We start from the raw sequence: 19,269 nt of genomic DNA, 5'->3' as shown, positions 1-19,269 counted from the left end.
ATACATGCAGGAGAGATTTAGTGCATCTGTAAAATGATCGTCATATTTACATAACTATATATTGTGTATGTTAACACAACTTTGTCTTATTGTAAAATGCAATTAGAGAACGAAGAAAAACCAAAGGACTTAAATAACTGGGTAGTGTAAGCTGCCTTTAATGCTGGAAAACTACAGGCTTGGCAACCCTGACGTCATATGTATGCGACACAATTTTTCTTCAGCGTTTAGCGAGCAGCTCGCTAGCTAGCTCATACTTTGTTGTCCTTTCGATCATGTCGGCCTCAAAGAAAGGCAAGAAAGTCGTAAACCAAGATGAACTACGACGTTTGATGAGAGCAAAACAAAGACAAACGACAGAAAAGAAGCGCGTCGAGTCTCCGTTCGCTAAATACAACAGTGTGGGTCAGCTCAGTTGTGTGCTGTGCAGTGTGCAGGTGAAGTCCGAGCTGCTGTGGCCGGCTCATGTTCTTGGAAAACAGCATAAAGAGAAGGTTGCTGAGCTGAAGGGAGCTAAGAGTCAACCAGCGACTCCACAGAACCAGCCAGTGAAAAGGAAAGCAACGGACAGCGAGGACGTTAAAGGGAAAAAGTCGAAACCACCGACGGCTGAGGGTCAGTCTGCGTCAGAGCTGCCAGGAGATTTCTTCGAGAAACCCAGTGAAAAGGCAGCTGTTTCTACTCACAAGTCTGCAGGTTTGAGTCTTCTGGCTGGAGTATATGACGAGGACCAGGATGATGATGCAGATGCTGAAGAGGCAGGTCAGCCAGGAACCTCAAACGCACCCCCTGAAAAAGCAGAAGCTGCAGGACTGCCAGACGATTTCTTTGACAGCTCCATCCCATCCACACCCGCTATCTCCCACTCTGGATCCGTGCTCAAGGCAGAAGTGCCGGAGAAGAGCGTGGAAATAAAGGAAAACACAGCCGAGGCGCTGCCTGAGGGCTTCTTCGACGACCCGGTGAGAGATGCCAAAGTGCGCAACGTTGACGCACCCAAAGATCAAATGGACAAGGAGTGGGACGAGTTTCAGAAAGAGATAAGACAGGTGAACACCAAGTCAGATGCTATCGTGGCTGAGGACGACGAGGAGGGACGCTTTGAACGTCAGATCGACGAAATCGATGAACAGATTGCGTGTTACAAGAGGGTTGAGCTGCTGAGAGACAAACGCGATGCAGTGAAAAGCAAACATGTGTCCATCAAGGAGGAACTAATGGAGACTGAGGGTATGGAGGAGGAAGAGGAGGATGAAGAGGAGCTGCTGGGACTTTTGTCCCACGATTGGAGAGCTAAAGGGGCACTGGCATAAAGTTTTGAGACGTTTTTCCCCCCAGAATGTTGTCAAAACATCTAAGAGAGATATTTTTTGTATAAGTCATAAGTCTGTAAATACATTTAGCAAAAGAACCTCATTGCCTCATTTTTGTAAATGTCACCCTGTTAAGAAAGTACAATGCAAGAACATTTAATAATGCGATACAATAAGACTTGCAATAAATAAAACGCCTGTTAAAACGCTTCTTACTTTTGATACCCTGCTAACAGACCCAAATGAACAGCAGTGTATTCATACACTGAACAAAATGTTTTTTTTATTAAGCAAAACAATCTTTGTCAACTTCAAAAAAAATCCTGTTATTTTAAACAAAAACACCCTTTATTACCTGTAAAAATTCTATATATTATAAATAAATGTTAACAATTTAAATACAATGGCAATGTCTCCTTTGGCAGTTGATTAACCATATCTCATCAGCTGGAGATCTCCCAGATCTTACCATTTCTCTGCCCACAAAGCAGTTGGGGTATGATGATGTTGCAATATCCATCCATCCACCTTCTATCACTTTATTGTCCACATGAGGTTCGCAGGGCGGCGCTGTACCAATCCCTTCTGACATGGGGCAAAAGGCGGGGTACACCCTGGACAGATCGCCAGTCCATCAAAGGGCCACATATAGAGACAAACTATGATCAAGGGATTTAAATAAAGTGTGCTGGTCTGCCATATTTGGATAAAATAATAACATTTAAAAAACAAAACACACTTATTTACCTTAAAGTTAAGTTCATGGCCAAACAAAACCCCCATGACGAACAATTTTTATTTATCTAAGTTCAAGCAGTCCTTGCCATATGAATATTGTGCATGCTGATGTTGAACTTCTGATTGATTGTGCAGCCCCAGGGACGTGCAGCATTCTCCTAAAACATGCAACAACCACCACACAAGGCCTCTGGCTTCACATCTTAAAACATCAGCACAGATCAAACCTTTCAAGAGTGTGTTTATTACCTGGTGTCCACACAAAAAACACATTCATAAAATCTCATATGGAACCAAAATTTAAGTCACAATGGCCAAAAGCTACTTGATATTTTGAGCTCAACTGACCACTGTCCTGCAAAAAAAAAACAAGTCACTGATTATGTTAAGATTAAATTATTTGTTCATGTTACGATGTAAGCAACATGCAAAGCACAACAGAACTATAATAAATGTACAATCTTAAGATAAAGACCGTAAAGCAAATTTTGCCAACCCAGTCCCCTATACAAGATAATTAGTGTTGAAAACATTTACACCATTTTTTACAGAGTACAACAATATTTGAGTATAACAACCATGTTATGTAAATAATACACTAATTTTAGGTCCATAAAAATGGAATAAAATGAATCAAGTAGAGTGATAATCAGTGCTTTTTGTACTACCTGTTAAAATTCTGAGCTAGGTGTGCATTCTGTCTACTGCAATTCCAATCAAGCATCATCTACGTCATTTTGTTATTGCTACATATGCCTCAAAAGTTACCACAGAATTCTTTACGGTAGATTCAAAGTGTTTATAGCCCTTCAAATCTTGTGAGCCTAAAAATTGTAACAAGTGGGAAAAAAAGCCCTACAACGCATGAAACAACAGATGCACTACTAAACATACAACCCCTACTACAGCTAACTGAGAAACAACAAAAACACACAACAAAAACAGCAACTTTAGATTTAGTTTAGAAAAGAGCATACAAAAACCCTCAACTCTTGTACTCAGATTTGTGTTTCAGACAAGTTAGGAAACTGTCTAAAAACAAAAACAAAGTCTCACAAAAGGTCTGCTGATAGTAGTCATTTGTAAACATTCATAAAATTTCCACGTGGAGCTCCATAAATAAGATTCATGTGAGTTGTACCAGGTGTTGATGGGTGACATCTGCAACAGATCGACATTCACAGCCTCCAAAGATGATGGATAAATAAAAGTGTTACATCAAGATGAAACCAATTGTTTAAAAGAACAAAACAAAAGAGAATAATAGCAAGTTTGAGAGAGTAGACAGTAGGACCCAACATAATTCACAACACTCACGTTTTACAGTTAATGAATACAAACCAATACATTTGCTAAAATGAGAGCTCGATATTCTGCAGATTGGTGTTCAAATTTAAGATGACGTTTTGTGGCTGGGGTCCAGACCGAGGGGAGGGGGAGTGAGTAAGGAGGACATGCCAGCGCTGTTGCACACATCAGTAAGATACAATACTCAGTTCACAAAAGTGCAGCAATTACAGTGGAAGGGAGGGAACGCCAAACCCCCCTGACCCGACTGGGTTTCAATACTGTTCACTGCTGTCCGTGATAATGTGCTCAAAAACCAGCAGCAGCTCTCAGTTCCATTAAGGAATACCTTTGGTTCCTGTCACTGTCAAAGCAGTCAAAAGTTTGAGCACCAGGAAGTGATGTTCCAAATACTTTCCTCAGGTCCTGGTGAGTGAATCCGAGTGAACTTTGTCCAACCCCAGCTTGCTGGAAGATGTCCTCCAACTCTGTGAACACAAACAGTTATTTTTTAAAGAAGCAAAAAGCAGGTTTAAGCAAAAGTACATAATGTAAATACACTTGTTCGCTTTGTTAGATGAGGAGAATGATACAACTTTTCTGCACACAGGGCAATCGGGCAAGCAGCTCTAGCTTAGTCCAAAAGTAATCAACCTACCACCACCTGGTAAAAAAAAGTATAGCTGCTTTATGCTGGTTGTGTGTGTGTTTTTATTTGTTAGCAAGAAACAACATCTAACCCACACAACAACAGACACTTACCATACTATAGCTTCCTATTTACCAAACACATTTCTACATTGTCATCTAACCCCTGGCAAGAAAGCAAACAGGTTTATTTGCCACAATGTCATACTGTTCCTGTAAAGCACAACTAACCCCTGAGCCACTTTTTTCAGGGGAAAACCAATGTATATGGGTTACTAGTATGTTATTTATTGATCTAGGTCCAAATCTTAACAGTGTAAAGTATTTGAATTACACATATTGTGTTGGAATTGATGCTAAGCTATAACAGTAGTGTGTACCTTTCAGAGAATTGACACCAGGCAGGGAGATCCTGTCTTGGCATCTTGTCTTAGCATTCCTCTTGGAGCGTTTTGAAGTTAAGAAGCGTGGATGTCTCCTTGTGAGCGGCACAGTCTGTGGCGTGGATTTCTCTGTGAAAATAAAATGTACTGAGTGAATACAGGATTGAAACATGGGGGGAAAAAAATCAAGTGACAGCCTGCTTTGTGCTGCACTGTACCCGGCACATCTTCAGGCAGTGCTTCGGTTGTAGTAGCATCTTTCGCCGTCTCAGTTGTTGTAGTTTCACTCATGACTGTCTGTTTGGCTGCTGCGTTATCGTCATTTACCTGTAAAACAGATGGAAGATGGAGTGTTAAGAGTATTGTTTACTCTCAGGGTTGAATGCTATGCTCCAAAAATGTACAGTAAGTATTGGGATGACTCACAGTTTGTTTTGAGCCGCTCTCTAACGACTCCACTCTCTGACGTAGATCTGCAACTGTAGACAGGAGAACATGGAACTGCTCAGTGGTCCACGTATGGTGCTGCTCCTCTGTCTTGTTAGCTTCGCTAACTGCTTTCCTCAGATCCGTTACATCCTATGACAATAAAAAAAAATGACGTGAAGCAAATTGCAGTTCACTCTTTGATAGCTCTTGTTTAAAATACAGTGTATTTATGTACACACACGCATGCATAATTATTTGGTCTATATCATTTTCTTGCTTGTGAAAGATAAAATAGAGAAAACATTCCACAGATGTCTTCCATGTGACCTAGTTTTACTAAAATAAAGCACCTAATCACCCAAAATAGATTGTTGCTTTTTTACCATGGATTATAAAAATCTATAAAGATTATAAAGATCTAAAACAATGGCAAGACCTTCTTAACCTTTTTAAATTAAGCCTGGCAGGTAGTACAAACTCATGCGTGCTTGATGAACAGATGACAGTGGTGAAGTACACTACTGGTAAATCAAGTTATTCAGCCAATCAACTTTGTACAACTTTGTTTTCCTACACACCCCTTCTCAAACAAACAATTATTTACTTTATTTAAGGATGTAAAGCACTTTGGGCGATGGGGGTTGTTTTTAAAATGTGCTATAAAAATAAACTTGACCCTGAATTTAGAGATTTTGAGAAAAAACAGCTTCTATCAATGTCTGCAGAGAACATAGAGGAGAAAAAATGACAAGCTGTCAAAAATACAACTTTGACATCTACTTATGAAAAAATCCACCGTCTGTGCTCTTGTAGAATACAAAAGCTTGTGCTGCTCTATACTACATAGCATAGTATTCTCCTCTGATGTTTGTCAATAGGCCAACGCACTGTATTGACTTCTTAGTAGTTGCAAACAGCCTGACAGATTGAGTTAAGGCTATTCTCATCGACTGCCTCTCACTCTCACTGCATTTATTTATCATCACAGTGACTGGAGGCTGGAAATGTATTCATTCTGACCAATGAATGAATTAGTGAATGCACACAAACCTGGTAAAAAAAAAAATTAAAGAGATATCATGAAAGACATAAGCAATAGAATGAAAAGCTATACTTCTGGAAACAAAAGCAGACAACACCTCTCTGTACTCTGTAGTGGTCAGACCACACCTATCCTTAAAGTCAGTCAACAACATAACCATAAACAAGTCAGGTGACTGTATGCACGCACTGTTGTGATGATCACTGTGACAAACGTTTAGAGATACTATACACACCCACTTGCCAACATATTCAAAGACAGCCCTAAATTTCACTCATAATATGCTAATAGAGTCTCATCCAAATGTTTTGAACATTTCGACCCGATTTCAAGAAAATCTGCATATGAAAAAGCAAATAAATGTGTTTACTTTCCATGCACAACCTCTTCGGCAATACTAGAAATGGTAGTGCGTTTACTTTCCATCCACAACCAGTTTGGCAATATTAGGAGATGATTCATCAAGATAAACAAACAGTGACTCCAGTCTGTGCCATGGGAGTGCAAGTTATGATTTACTTTTCACATCCGTTTGTGCTTTGTCACATTTAGCTTTTTCTTATTTGTGTTACCAAATAAGTGTTCAGGGTTAAAACTAAACTATAATAATAATAAAAAAAAAAAACATCATTGGCTTTTTACCATTGTCTTTTTAAAGTCATCATCTTTCTTCTCATTTTCAAGGGCAGTCTGCATTGTCTTCACATCATGCTGGACACTTGTTAGTGTGCTACCAATTGTGGCAACACTCTGGAAAAGAAAAGTATTTGATGAGGCCAGGAAAAAAAAATTAAACAGAATGTTAATGGAAAGTTTCTATGCCTTCCTTTGTTTATTCTATGTTGCGTGGTTTTTACCTTTTGAAGCTCTTCAACTGTTGTGGGAAGACTAATCAAATCAGCGGCTGATTTCAAGTTGGCCTTCAAGTGGTTCACAGCTGAGTCCAGCAAAGTGATCTGCAGGAGTGAAATGACCATCACCATGTAGGGGTGGGTAATTTGACCATTTTATTACATAATGGACCTTCAGGATGTCCACAAGCAACTCTCAATCTACCATATCACCATGTAACTTTCCAAACCAACATAATGGTTGTCAACAGCTGTGCCGATGAGACAAACTATATCACATATATCACACGTTTTAATTATAAGGTCTAGTTTATACTTGACATTACGATATGTTTCAAAATTACGTTTAACAATGACAACTGACCTTTCTATTCATTTCTGTTAGGTTAGACCAGAGTTTAATTAAACCCTTGTCCCCATTCTCGATGTCATCAAGCTTTCTGCCCTTGTTTTTCAGGTCGTCACTTAGTTTTGGAATTTCACTTGAGGACACCTTCTGGCTGGATTCCACTGTTACAAAAACAATACAGTATATTAAAGGCAAGGTTATAAGAACACATGACTGTGTTCTTTGTATAGTTGTCACAAGGTTGGTTTGTGATGAAGAAAAGAAAGTCTTACTGCTGTGCAGCTTTTCTTTTAGGGAGTCAAGATCTTCTTTCAAGGCAATCTGCATCCAAATGAGTCCAGCACAGGCCATGACACAAGCAGCTAGTATGATGAACAAAAACAAGGGGTAGCACACACTGCAGCACTGTGTGTAGCTTCTTCTGTAGAAAAAAAAAAAAAAAAAAAAGGAGGAACATGAGTAAGTTAGACATGACAAATCCACAGCCTCATTTATTATGAATGAACAAGGTATTTTTAGAGGCCTGTTGCATCTCATGAGGATTGTGACTACTACTGAAAAATAATCATACCACAGTAACTACAGTACATCATGATATAACACTCATGCATACTATTGATGGATTATTGTATTTTGTGCAGGAGATTGTGTTTATGGCTTTGTTTGTCTGTGAGTAGCATATCTCAAAAAGTACAGATTTGGATAAAAATATCCAAGGACAAAGGCTGTGACCCAAGGAAGAAATTATTTGATTGCAGTGGTCATCCACCACAATGAATGGACATGGATTAAAGTTTGATGTTCAAGAAAACCAAAACCGTACAAAAAGTGTAGTGCAAAGACACTGGGGAAACCTAGAGGCCTTGGCAGAGGTTTATTTGTCTGTTTGTCTGTCAGCAGCATTTGTATTAAAGTAAAGAATAGATTTTGAATACATTTTCTGGGGGTGCAAGTTATTGCCCAAGGAAGAAATGTTCAAATGTGATGATAAACCCAATATCCTGCAGACCTAATATTCCATCATATGCATGACATATGACATAGAGCTGTCAAACCCTTGTGTTTAGCATGTGTGCCTTACACTAACTACATTAATAAATGTATGATTACCCAATGGGTATTTTTGGGGTGTAGGAATTGATCATTGAATAATTTTAAACCTTGTTATGTGTCGTTCATGACGTTTTCTACAGAAATTACAGTTTTGAGCAGCTACTTAAAGACATTACACATCAGTGACTATTCCCTACGTATTCCCGTTCACTGACTTGCCAAAGTTGACTCCGCCGTTCAAATTGTTGAACTCGTCGTCGTCTGAACTCGATTCGGACTCCGAGTCCGGCGGTTCAGTTCGGAGGAGGCGGTGACCCGATCCCTTTTTTGTCTTCTTTCTCTTACTGTCCCCGAGTCCTATCAAGGCGTTCAGCTCCTTCCTCTTCTTCATCTTTTTCTGAGGGGTCAGCGAACCCGCCGAGCCCGATTTAAACCCGACTAAATCCAACGTTTTTTCCAGTTTGCTGGATGTTGTTGTTGACGTAGCGGTTAAGCTAACTCCAGGTTCCCCCTGATAGCTTGAATGTCAACCAGGCAACGGTGGTAACGAGTATAGGAAACACATCGGACTGTGCCGGTTGGTCGCTTCTGTTGACTGACACCTAATCCCCAAGATATTCAATAGCTCAACGACATGGTGCGACTCACCCACAAAGATTCCGTAACACTACTTTAAACGACTAGCTGCCGGCGGTTACGTTAGCTAACTCGCCTAGCATCTGGCACTATGCTAAAAGAAGCTAACATAAGCTAACATGGCGCTGCCATTTCCTCTTAGCAAGGATTAAAGTTACCCGCCGCGAAGTCGCTCATTTTGGGACTCTAACAAAACGGTCTATGAATAGATCGACAGGACCTGTGAAAATTATATAACAGGATTTAAAGCTGCTGCTGTTCTGAGCTGCTGCCTGTATTGTTGAGGCAGGGCGTCCCAAATATCCCCACAGCTGATTGGTGCAGTGAGGCTACAACTTCCTCTGTTTTGGACATTGACGCAGATGATTGCAACTCAACACCGCCCTCCCCTCATAGACCGGACAGACGCGGACGGAATGTGAGACAACGGTCACCTGAGCACAAAGAGGTAAAATACGACACACCACCTCTAAGGATACTAAAGCTGCAACTAACGATTATTTTCATTATCAATTAATGAATTATTTTCACGATTCATCGAGTAATCGTTTGGGCCCTAAACGAAAACGTTAAAAAATAATGTTGATCAGTGTTTGTCAGACATGGAAATGATGATGTTCTCGAATGTCTTGTTTTGTCCACAAACCAAAATGATTCACTTTTAATGATTTATTTGTTATCTGGAGCAAAGAAATTAAGAATATATTCACATTGAAGAAGCTGAAACAATCAGAAATCTTTTTTGATAATGAAAAAAGCTTAACACTGATTAATCGATTATGAAAATAGTTGACTAGTTGATTAATTTAGTAATCTATTAATAATCGGTTAATCGAGTTATTTTTTTTACCTCTATGGGATACTGCACTTTTAATTTAAAAAGTCTTATGTCTATCTTTAACCAGAACAAGTTAACACCAAACCCTAACCTTATCCCTACGAGAATTCAAATCTTAGCTATAAATTTTACCAGTTCGTCAGAAATGAAGTTCTTCCTCCATAGGATCAGATTTTGGTCCCCATGAGGATTATTGGTCCTGTCTTCATGCTCATTTGCATGTATCAGCCTCGTCCAGGTGGGTTTCCCTCAGTCTCTTTTAGACTCTGATTTAAACATTAAAAACAAATCTAGCATCATATGTGGGTCACTTCTGGCAGTGATGTGATATGTTCAATGAAAATCGTCTGAGGCCCACACCCAAACCTTGAATCACTGATCGACACACAAGATGAGGATCAATAATTGCCCTATATATTATTGTTTTCATGTGAACATGAGGTCCAAAAATCTTCATTTCATTCATATGTGAACTTTCATATCTTTCAACACGTGTGGACCACGCATGTGGTGTGGTTCTCTTTCATAGCACTCGTTTCAAGTCTCACATTCAAGGTGAGACACTTACTCATGCTACTCAGAGATCTGGGGTTATGCAAGTAACTTAAAGCCATTACAGCTGGGCAAAAACAGAAAATAAATACTCAGTGCAAATACTGAAATATTAGGCCTGTATGCCGACCGGCTGACACTGGATACTTCCATAAAATGTCACAATATTATATATATATATATATTACCTGTTATACTAGGTCAGATAAAAGAAAATAATACGTATAATATAAACACCATGGCTTTGTTTTATCCCTCATCAGTATTTCTTAAAAAAACATATGATAAACAACATATTTATTTGCACTTAAGTGCCTTAAGTCCACTGGAAATATGGATGTATGTAAGTGTCAGAAATGGGAAGTATGTTATCTTGAAATATTGCATAAAAGTTTTTATGCCTGAGGGGGTGGATAGTTGGTGTATTGATAACAAAATAAATGAAAATAGATGGAATGGAAACCGATTCTGTGAATAAAAAAGGATGATGTTCAGAAATCCAGAGACTAAAATGTCTCCACATTTCACTGCACTGGAAAAAAATGGTGGAAAAGGAAAACCACAGAGCAAATATTACTACATTTATAGATGTGAAACAGCAATTGATCGCACACTTTTAAATCTCGCATGGCGCTCCTTCTTAGACTTTAGTGTTGACCTGCTTTTGCATCATCTACTGCTTTACTTCACAAACTAACTCCCAATATGCAGTCGATGGAAACACTCGTGCACTTTCTTTTGCAGAACTTCTGAAAATTTGGTTCAGATTTGTCAGACATTTTAGGAGAAACTAGGCTTCTGTGATAAAAGTGTTTGTAGTCATTTCCTTTGGTGGCTGTCAAGTGACAGTTTTGTATATTGTGTTTTTGTCACATCAGTCATGAGAATATATATTATTTGATACTCCATTTATGAGTTCAATCTTAGCTTTTTTTTTGGATTTTTTCACTGAAACGTACAATTATCCTTACCTCCTCCCATTTATTCTGCAGAGCAGTGCTTCGGCTGCGAGTGCAAAAATCCCTATAGATGAGCTGTCTGAATTAAGATGAACCCCAAATAAACACCATCATTTATATGCAAGCAAGTACACAAAGACTCCCTTAATGGAATTCACTTGGAGAAAATGAAATTGAAATTAAATGTAAGTGTATGACAAGCAATTAGGCAACTGTCAGACTGATTTTCCCCAGTCAAATTGATGTGGTTATTAGTACACAATTCAGCAATTAATTTCAGATGGGCAGCAGTGGAGGTATATGATTAGGTTTTTGTTATTCATGGTATATCTTTTCACATTTTTCTCTGTAAATTAATTTCTTTTCAAGGTTTCTGTCTAATAGCCATCATCTGAGCTTTGTCTGAGAGGAATTTCAAAAACATTGTGTATGAAGTTTTAGCTCAGTGGCGTTATGACTCTATGATGAATTCATAGTATATGATCAGTTTCTGCTGAAGTGAATGAAAACAAGTTCTGATATCATTTCTAGCAAGACATTGGAACACCGTTCATTGTTCTCAACCTCACTGTTTTTGTCTATGTTATTTAACACATGTCATATGTTTGTTTAATTGTGATATATTATTATTGGGAAAAACCTTACTAATGTGTTTATCAAGTAAACCACATTGTCAGCCCTAATAAGAGCTGCAACAAATGTCTACTCTGTGGATTAATAGAAATACAACCATAACAATGACACAGATTTGCTGTTCCAACTTAATTACTCAGTAAACTGTGGCCGTTTTACACCATTAGCCGATGTCTTGTTGGATCTCCAGCTTTGCCCTCAGATCACTGTGCTCTTTTAGCCAGTTTGTTTTGGAGTTTACATTAAATTTTTACAAGTGCGCCACATAAAAAAAAAAAAAAAAAATCAATTACATTTTGTGTCTCAGTTACCGAGTCCAGCAGGGGTTTCTGGAAATCCAGCTGACCTGCACTGCATTTGGGCTGACCCAGCAAGACACAGGGGCTGAGTGGAAGTGGGGGTGGCAGCAATCTGGCCTTTAGCTCCTTCTCATTGAAAACAGACTCCCACTGGTCTGCTTATGGCTTTGAAAATACATTCTTTTATGTGTCTGCCCCCTATTAGTACCTTAGTACAACGCTATTAATAACAACATTAAATGAAAATCGTCACACTGGGCCAATTTACAAACACGCAAAGGAATTGAGATGCTCCTCAGCTTCTCCGTTTGAGCTTGGTCATTGAGTTGCAAGACATGAGGCCGACTGCTGATGTTTTATTATCCTGAGAAAATAATTTCTCAAAGCATTGCTTGTCAGCTCACAAGAATAAGTGTGATGCCACCCACACAAATACTAATTTAATATTATTATAGCTTCCTCAGGCTTATGTGCCTACCATGTTATTTGACTGGATTAAACCGCAAGGCATTTGCTGTGCTGTTTTTTAATGCATTTGATGTGGAGCCGACAATTACATAAAAATTAAATCAGTGGGTTTTCTTTTCACTATAGGAACACCTGGTGAGGGGACATGCATCACACCGAGGGTGTGTGCAGACCACTACCAGCATGAAGCTGCAAATCAAAGCATCAGAGGTGTTTCATCTCTTTGCTGGAGTCTCAGTTTTTCAGGTACCGAAAGTATGACACTTCAACTTGTGGTTGAACACATTTACAGCCCATGGTAGGGAGCATCAGGTATTAGAGGCCTGTGACTGTGATTACTACAGAACACTTGTTTTTGCACTTTGTTCACAGCAGGGTTACTCATATTCTCACCACGCAGAAGTGATTCCTGCAACTGTTAGGCAGTGAATGTAAATAGTACTGGCAAGATAGGAAATGCTGAATAGAATTGACTGCTAATTGAAGGCTTTCTTCTAACAAGGCAGACATGGTGAGAATAGGGCTTATCGTCAGTTGGAGGCAGGGAAGCTGTCAGAATACCAATTCCTCTCACCAGGTAATTTCACCATCTTTCAACCATTATGTTGGATGACTCAACCGTTGGACATGAGAGTTTCATCGTGAAATATATACTTTACTGGCTGACAGATGAAATGGGATCCACATGGCATGTAGAACTGTGACACATACTTGAACTAGTGAACTTTATCTTTGACAGCCGCTGTCTGGGGCTTTATAAGGAAACACATAATTTACAGTAAAGCACCAGTTTCCTTTTCCATTGCTCACGGCACTCCATCTCTGTCCCCTTTATTATTAAAGTCCTGAAAACAAGTTTTGTTAATCAATGATTAATGGGGTTCACTTTTGGTTTTGGCCATTTCACATTTGTCTGGGATGTTTTCTTTCTGTAGCCAGCGTCAGACCCATGTATCTTCCATTACAGCAGCATTTGCTCAGCGAACCACACGTCTTTTTTTGTGTCCACTGACTGCAACAATGGGTCAATTAATCAGTTTGGTGAACATCAATAAGAAGTTAAAGCCACCATGGGTTGGTGGGAATTGCACTCTCGCTGAATGTTTTATTTTTCTTTAAGAAAACATAATGATTAAGACAGAAAATAATCTATTTCTCTATTAGTTGTTATTGCAGTCCTATAAAAACACAAGGTCAATTGTAACAATCAACATCATGTCATATTAAGACAAGTCATTGGGACAGTTTTTTTTGGTAAAACAGGGTCTCAGTTAACAAGCTTCGATTTCTGAATTGATTTATTGTCCATCTATCCATTCACCCATCTTCTACCGCTTTATCCTCAACATTAGGGTCGTGGGGGCGTTGGTGCCAATCCCAGCAGGTTGAATTGGACAATTGTGTCATGTATAGACAGATAAATAAATAAATATATAAATAAACAAATAATAAAACAATAAATAAATGCTGGACCGCAGTTAGCAAAGGTGATCTCACGTTCTTCCATCAGCCAATCAGGATTCAGCAGCGTTTGATGTAAAACAGTTGTTACTGATGAAACCTACCTGAGATTTCAAACGAGACGAGAGATTTCTAACGTTAATTTGATTGTTGTTGTTTTTTTTTAATTGTCATAAATATTTAAAGCCACAACAATGCCATGAAATAAAATATTTAAGATAAGGAGTCAGGTTTTTATGGGCTTTGATGCTGCACTGAAAATAACTGTTGCCTTGATGCTCTGCATCAATTAGTATTTTCTCTCTGGCATGCAATAAATATTTATTTGTGATATTTGTGAATTATTTAGGCATCTCAAACTTTATTCTGTGTGATTTTTTTCCCCACCACTTCAGCTTGTGTGAAGTCCAAACCAATATCAATAACATATCCAGTATGTGACACATTTGCTGCTACAGATGAGACTCACAGGGAACTGGTTCCTGAGTGACACGAGAATAGAAACAACAACAACAAACCACAAAGTTGTCAACGCTAAAGCATGATTGTTGTGCAGAACTTGAGTGAGCGCGTCACACATGTCTTCTGTCAGTCAGCTTGTAGAGGCTCTCATAGTGTATGAAAGCGAATCAGCAGGGGGCAATGTTCTCACATCAAACAATCCTTGAGTGCAGCAGAAAGGCCACGCTTGAGTCAAGGACAGATGAGCTCAAAATCTCTGGCTTGGCTCAACACAATGGCAGCGATGTAAATGTTCATATCCAGCACAGCGGTCATCGCTGATCATTTTCCTGCTCAAATCTTTCCTGCCGTATCTTGTGCAGAGATCCTGTAATTGCACGTGCATGTAAATAGGTGACATAATGGCCTCAGACTGAACATTAGTTACTGACATACTGTCAGCTGTGTGTATGCAGCAAAATGCATGTGAGGTCACATGTGAGTTAATAATTAAAGCTATTGTTACGTCGGCTATTGTGAGATGGCAAAATGTTTTCTGTGTAAAAGCAAAAGATGGAGAGGGAGACGACAACAAGTCCTACAACTATGTGTAATTCCCCCCACTGTGTCGAAGTGTCAGTTAAATGTGGAAGAAAACGTATCGGACAAGAACATCAAGGCTTAACAATCAATTTTTCTGTCCTCTGCTAGAAATCACACTGTGGCGACACTTAACTGTATATAGGCTGCCACTGCAGGGATACAGCCGAGGTCTGATATAATCTGAAGTGGTGGATAAAAGAGAATAGATTAATATATTAAGCACTGAAAGTCGTGAGAAGGGGGGGACAGACAGTGAGATATATATATGTATATATGGGGAGTTCAAACCAAATGTAGAGTTTATTATTTAATGTACATTTGTACACTGAAAACATATTTAAATGTTTATGTCAATGTTTATGACTTTGTGCTATTAAGAAACATTTATATTGATAGGTCTCCCATATGGTGTAGTAGAGCTGAGTGTAAAGCAGAAACATCAGACATTTTAAATTCAATGAGATTTAAGGATTGGTTTCGCAGACAGACAGACCAAGTTCTCTTTTTCAGTGTATTAGACCGGGATTAGTTTAATCCATGTCTGTGAAATAGGCCCTTCATTTTCTTGGTAATATCTTCAGAGCACTAGGTAACTTCTTCCTCTGTTTGTTGGGGGGGAATAATGTCGTTTTCCCTCTTTTTATAATAAAAAGGAAACCGGAAGCACAACACAAGCAAATAGAAGTAGAACAGAGAGAGACATTTGATGTGCAGAGTAAAAGAGAAAATGGAGGCGAGGGTAGCAGCGAAGCATTTGAAGGGGGGGCGGGGGGGCATCCATTGAAGTTTTCTAGATTTGATTAAAAACTGTTCATCTGAGTGATTAAAGCGGGACAGAGAGAGAACGGGTTTCATTGATATCTGGAGCTTTGAAAAGGCTAGAACAATGATAATTATTTTATGAGGTGGAACAGGAGTTTTTGAAAATAAGTCACTGTATTAACAGTTTCCTACCCTGAAAAAAATCCTACTCTTGGTCCAGATTTCTTTTCCTCAGTGGTGATTTTTTTTCACCGTATACATTCACCTTACACAGCTTCCCCTCCTGAAGATCATCCGTGACAAAGGCTGATGTGTTTTGTGCTGTGAGATGCAGCTCTGTATTACTGTCAGTAACAGCAACGGAGAGTTTGTTCTATTCCGTTGCTGCAGTTTTATAAAGTTATTGACAAGTTGACGTCGTATCACTTTTGATATCTCTCCCTTTATCTCCTTTATGTCTGGTAGAGTTTTTCTCAAACTCTCCTCCGTCACTGACATCTGTCTTTTATTCACTGAGTGGTTTGAAAAGCATCTTCACGTAAACACACAGAGTTATTTTTTTCCTCGAAGACGTGGAGGGTAATGTGACATCCTTTTCCACACACTGTAATTTGTAAGTTGTATTGGCAGTTGCATAAACAGGATTGTGTGTGCCAGTGTGTGTGTGTGTGTGTGTGTGGCTGCAGTCTATTTTTTACTTTAGCTGTTATTTAAGAAGATGTGGATATATTAAAGTCAAAGTAATAATAAAAAAAAACTATTTGTTGATTTTGCTTTGTTTTCTACACCTACGACGGGAAATGCACAATGAAAGAGTTTCTGGAGTAGAAGTATAAAATGGCAGTATATAGAGACACCGCAAATAACAATAACGGCAACAGCAAATATACCTTTAAAGTGAGTTTAGTGCAGAACTTTTCTATTCCCAACGAGGGAGCTGTTTCAGTAAAAGTCTATTTTCAACACTGAATTAATTCAAGCTATATTGTCATCATGCCGCACTACAGAAACGGTGGAAATAGATTGTCATCGCTGAGTTCTAAAACAGTAAGAACCATGGTCATATAAAGAGTAAGAAGAGACTAAAGTACTCATAGTAAAAGTTACATGAATTAAAAAAAAACTATAAAATTCAAATTGTACTTGGAAGATGCATGTGCTTATTAACCACCTTTTAATTCCAGTTTTTCTGAGATTAGTAGGAGACCCTAAGTCACAAAGGTGTCAGTGTTGTGTATGGGAATTAAAAAAAAATGTCCGACTCATTATTCATAATATCTGGATCCTGGCTGTTAAATTGCCTGTTTCATTCACAAAGACTTTGCACATATGGAGTTTGAACTGACATCTGCTCAGTGTTAATGCCGCCTGCACCTGATTGGAGAAATTAAGAGTGTTACAACTACACCGCACTAATGTCTAATTGTATCCCCACTCACACAGGCTTGTGAAATGATTTGAGCTGTGTTTCAGCTTTAATTGTGAGATGTTTTCACATTTGTGAGAGTGTGTGTGTGTGTGTGTGTGTGTGTGTGTGTGTGTGTGTGTGTGTGTAAGAGAGAGAGACAGAAATTGGGCTGCTCTGCATTTCTTTCTGTATAAACAAACATGAAGTGGCAGAAATAGATATTTTTTTTTATGCCTTCAGAAAGCCATCTTAGCTGCGGAGAATGACACAGCTGTGTTTGGAAGAGAGAGGGAGAGAGAGAAAACACACATTTTAAGCTGGTCTCCAACACCACGCACATCCTATGAACGCCCGACTGTGCTGTTATTTGTTTGTTTGTGGTTCGCCCGTTGACTTGCTCCATCCCTGCTCCCCTTTATCAGTCTCAGCCGTTAATGAGCTGCTTTTTTCTTTTTTTCTTTCTTTCTTTCTTTCTTTCTTTCGACTGTTGACTGAACGCTTGTGGGATATCCAATGAATGAAAAGCACAGGAGGGTTGTCTGTTTATGAGATGCTGCAGCCATCATGCCTGGCAAGCACAATCACAGCAGCGTCCTCAGCAGTGTCGCTCATTTCAGCGAAGCTTTGTCTGCCTGCTCACTCCTGCAAACCACGGCCGCGTGCCTCAGTAGATCCACTTTCATAAATGTTGTAATACGACTCTTAACTGTTAACAACAATTGCAAGCATGAGCAAGGATGACTATGAAATAACAAAGTGTTGTTGGGTTTTTTCTTTCTTCTTTCTGACACAATGCCAAGGAAGCAAAAGGAAAACGTATGCACAGTTATGATTACAAGCACAAATTCCTCTCTGCTCATTTCATGCTAAATTAAATAAGCTTTTTACTTATGTTGAGGTGCAGGCAGTGCTGTTTAGTTTCTTTGTGCTTGGCTGTATTCATATACTGTCAAGCTGGGGTTGATCTGCAATTCTCTTTGTACCAGATCCTCGCCCAGCATCTACGATCCATGCGCACAAGGGAGAGACCTTGACGAGGCGCATGAGAAGAAAACCAGCACATTGGGGTATGACTAAAACCTTCAAAGCATTCTCCGTCAGCCAGATCTTTTTTGCGATTCAGCCTATAATACAGATGAGCAGCACATGGAAAAGGATATTCTGTTTTTTTTTTTTCTTCTTCATATTCTACAGCATGTGTTACTGTATTTGTGTTTCACTGGACCTTGAGCTTCATGGAGCCCCCGCAAAATGAAGTGTGAGCTTGCAGCAGCTGCCATTCGGCATGTAGGACAGACATACTGCCTCCTCTGATGAGGTCGAGAGGAAAGACACATTTTTTAAAAGGAGAAAGGAAATAAGAGGATTAGGGCTGATAATGTGTGCGCAACCACCCACTATGACGAAGTGTGTCCTGTTGTGGAATACCTGTGGCTCGTGATGGAGGTTATTTGCAGTGAATTCAGACTCACAAAGAAGAAGCTTTTCAGTTAGTTTGTGGAGGTTGTGTTTGCAGCAGACGTGACGTAGCAGAGGGTCACTGGCATGTAAATTATTTTAATGTCTTTCTTTTTTTGGCGGTAAAATGGACATCCTGAATAAACAAAAAAAGAAGAAAAACTGAACAATAATAATAATAATAATAATAATAATAATAATAATAATAATAATGACAATAATAATAATAATAATAATAATAATAAAAAAATGCTTTTCCACACCTAAATCTTGGCAGGAGATGGGCTTCCATAGCAACCTGGATATATCTTAAAGAGGGAATTGGATAACAGTGTTGAACAGAAACACATTTTTTTTTAGAAATGTTGTTATCAAAGACGACTTTGTTCAACTTGTAAATCACTGGCTCGTGTTGTTCACCATGTGCAAAGAATTTACATGTAACCATGTGTTTGGATCGCTTTCCAACAACAGCAACAGGAAAAGAATCTGTGATTCTCAAGGTTAACATGGTCCAATTTCTTCTGCAATTTAAGTAATTAGCAAACTTAGTGGGACTCAAATTTATTTGCTCAAAAGTATAGCCAAATGAATTAGAAATGTGCCAACAAAAATAAAAGAATTAATTATTCCCACATTTGCTCTATTATCAAATGTA

General features: G+C 38.9%; 2 protein-coding genes and 1 long non-coding RNA gene across 4 annotated transcripts; 2 read left to right on the top strand and 1 right to left on the bottom strand.

Annotated features, from left to right (window-relative positions):
- Positions 1 to 139: 139 nt before the first annotated feature.
- znf830 (zinc finger protein 830) lies at positions 140 to 1,718 on the top strand. Its single transcript, XM_058624573.1, has one exon. The coding sequence runs from the start codon at positions 276 to 278 to the stop codon at positions 1,311 to 1,313; it is 1,038 nt and encodes a 345-aa protein (XP_058480556.1). The 5' UTR covers positions 140 to 275; the 3' UTR covers positions 1,314 to 1,718.
- Positions 1,719 to 2,275: 557 nt separating this feature from the next.
- On the bottom strand, positions 2,276 to 9,024 carry efcab14 (EF-hand calcium binding domain 14). Of its 2 annotated transcripts, none has more exons than XM_058624558.1 (9): positions 8,309 to 9,024; positions 7,313 to 7,458; positions 7,056 to 7,201; positions 6,698 to 6,796; positions 6,483 to 6,590; positions 4,796 to 4,948; positions 4,588 to 4,696; positions 4,367 to 4,498; positions 2,276 to 3,826 (listed from the first exon to the last, which is right to left on the bottom strand). In XM_058624558.1, the coding sequence occupies exons 1-9, from the start codon at positions 8,482 to 8,484 to the stop codon at positions 3,648 to 3,650; spliced, it is 1,248 nt and encodes a 415-aa protein (XP_058480541.1). In that variant the 5' UTR covers positions 8,485 to 9,024; the 3' UTR covers positions 2,276 to 3,647. The 2 variants fall into 2 exon arrangements, with proteins under 2 accessions (XP_058480541.1, XP_058480533.1); XM_058624550.1 differs by having other exon boundaries at positions 7,313 to 7,461; positions 8,309 to 9,021.
- Positions 9,025 to 9,077: 53 nt separating this feature from the next.
- Positions 9,078 to 18,425, top strand: LOC131456321 (uncharacterized). Its single transcript, XR_009239904.1, has 3 exons — positions 9,078 to 9,177; positions 12,605 to 12,724; positions 18,140 to 18,425. It is a non-coding gene; the product is annotated as an uncharacterized LOC131456321 (long non-coding RNA).
- The last annotated feature ends 844 nt before the right edge of the window (positions 18,426 to 19,269 follow it).

Source organism: Solea solea, chromosome 1 (assembly GCF_958295425.1).
Source record: "Solea solea chromosome 1, fSolSol10.1, whole genome shotgun sequence".
Lineage (NCBI taxonomy): Eukaryota > Metazoa > Chordata > Actinopteri > Pleuronectiformes > Soleidae > Solea > Solea solea.
The sequence above is the reverse complement of the archived record's forward strand: the minus strand, read 5'-3'. Positions and strand labels throughout refer to the sequence as shown.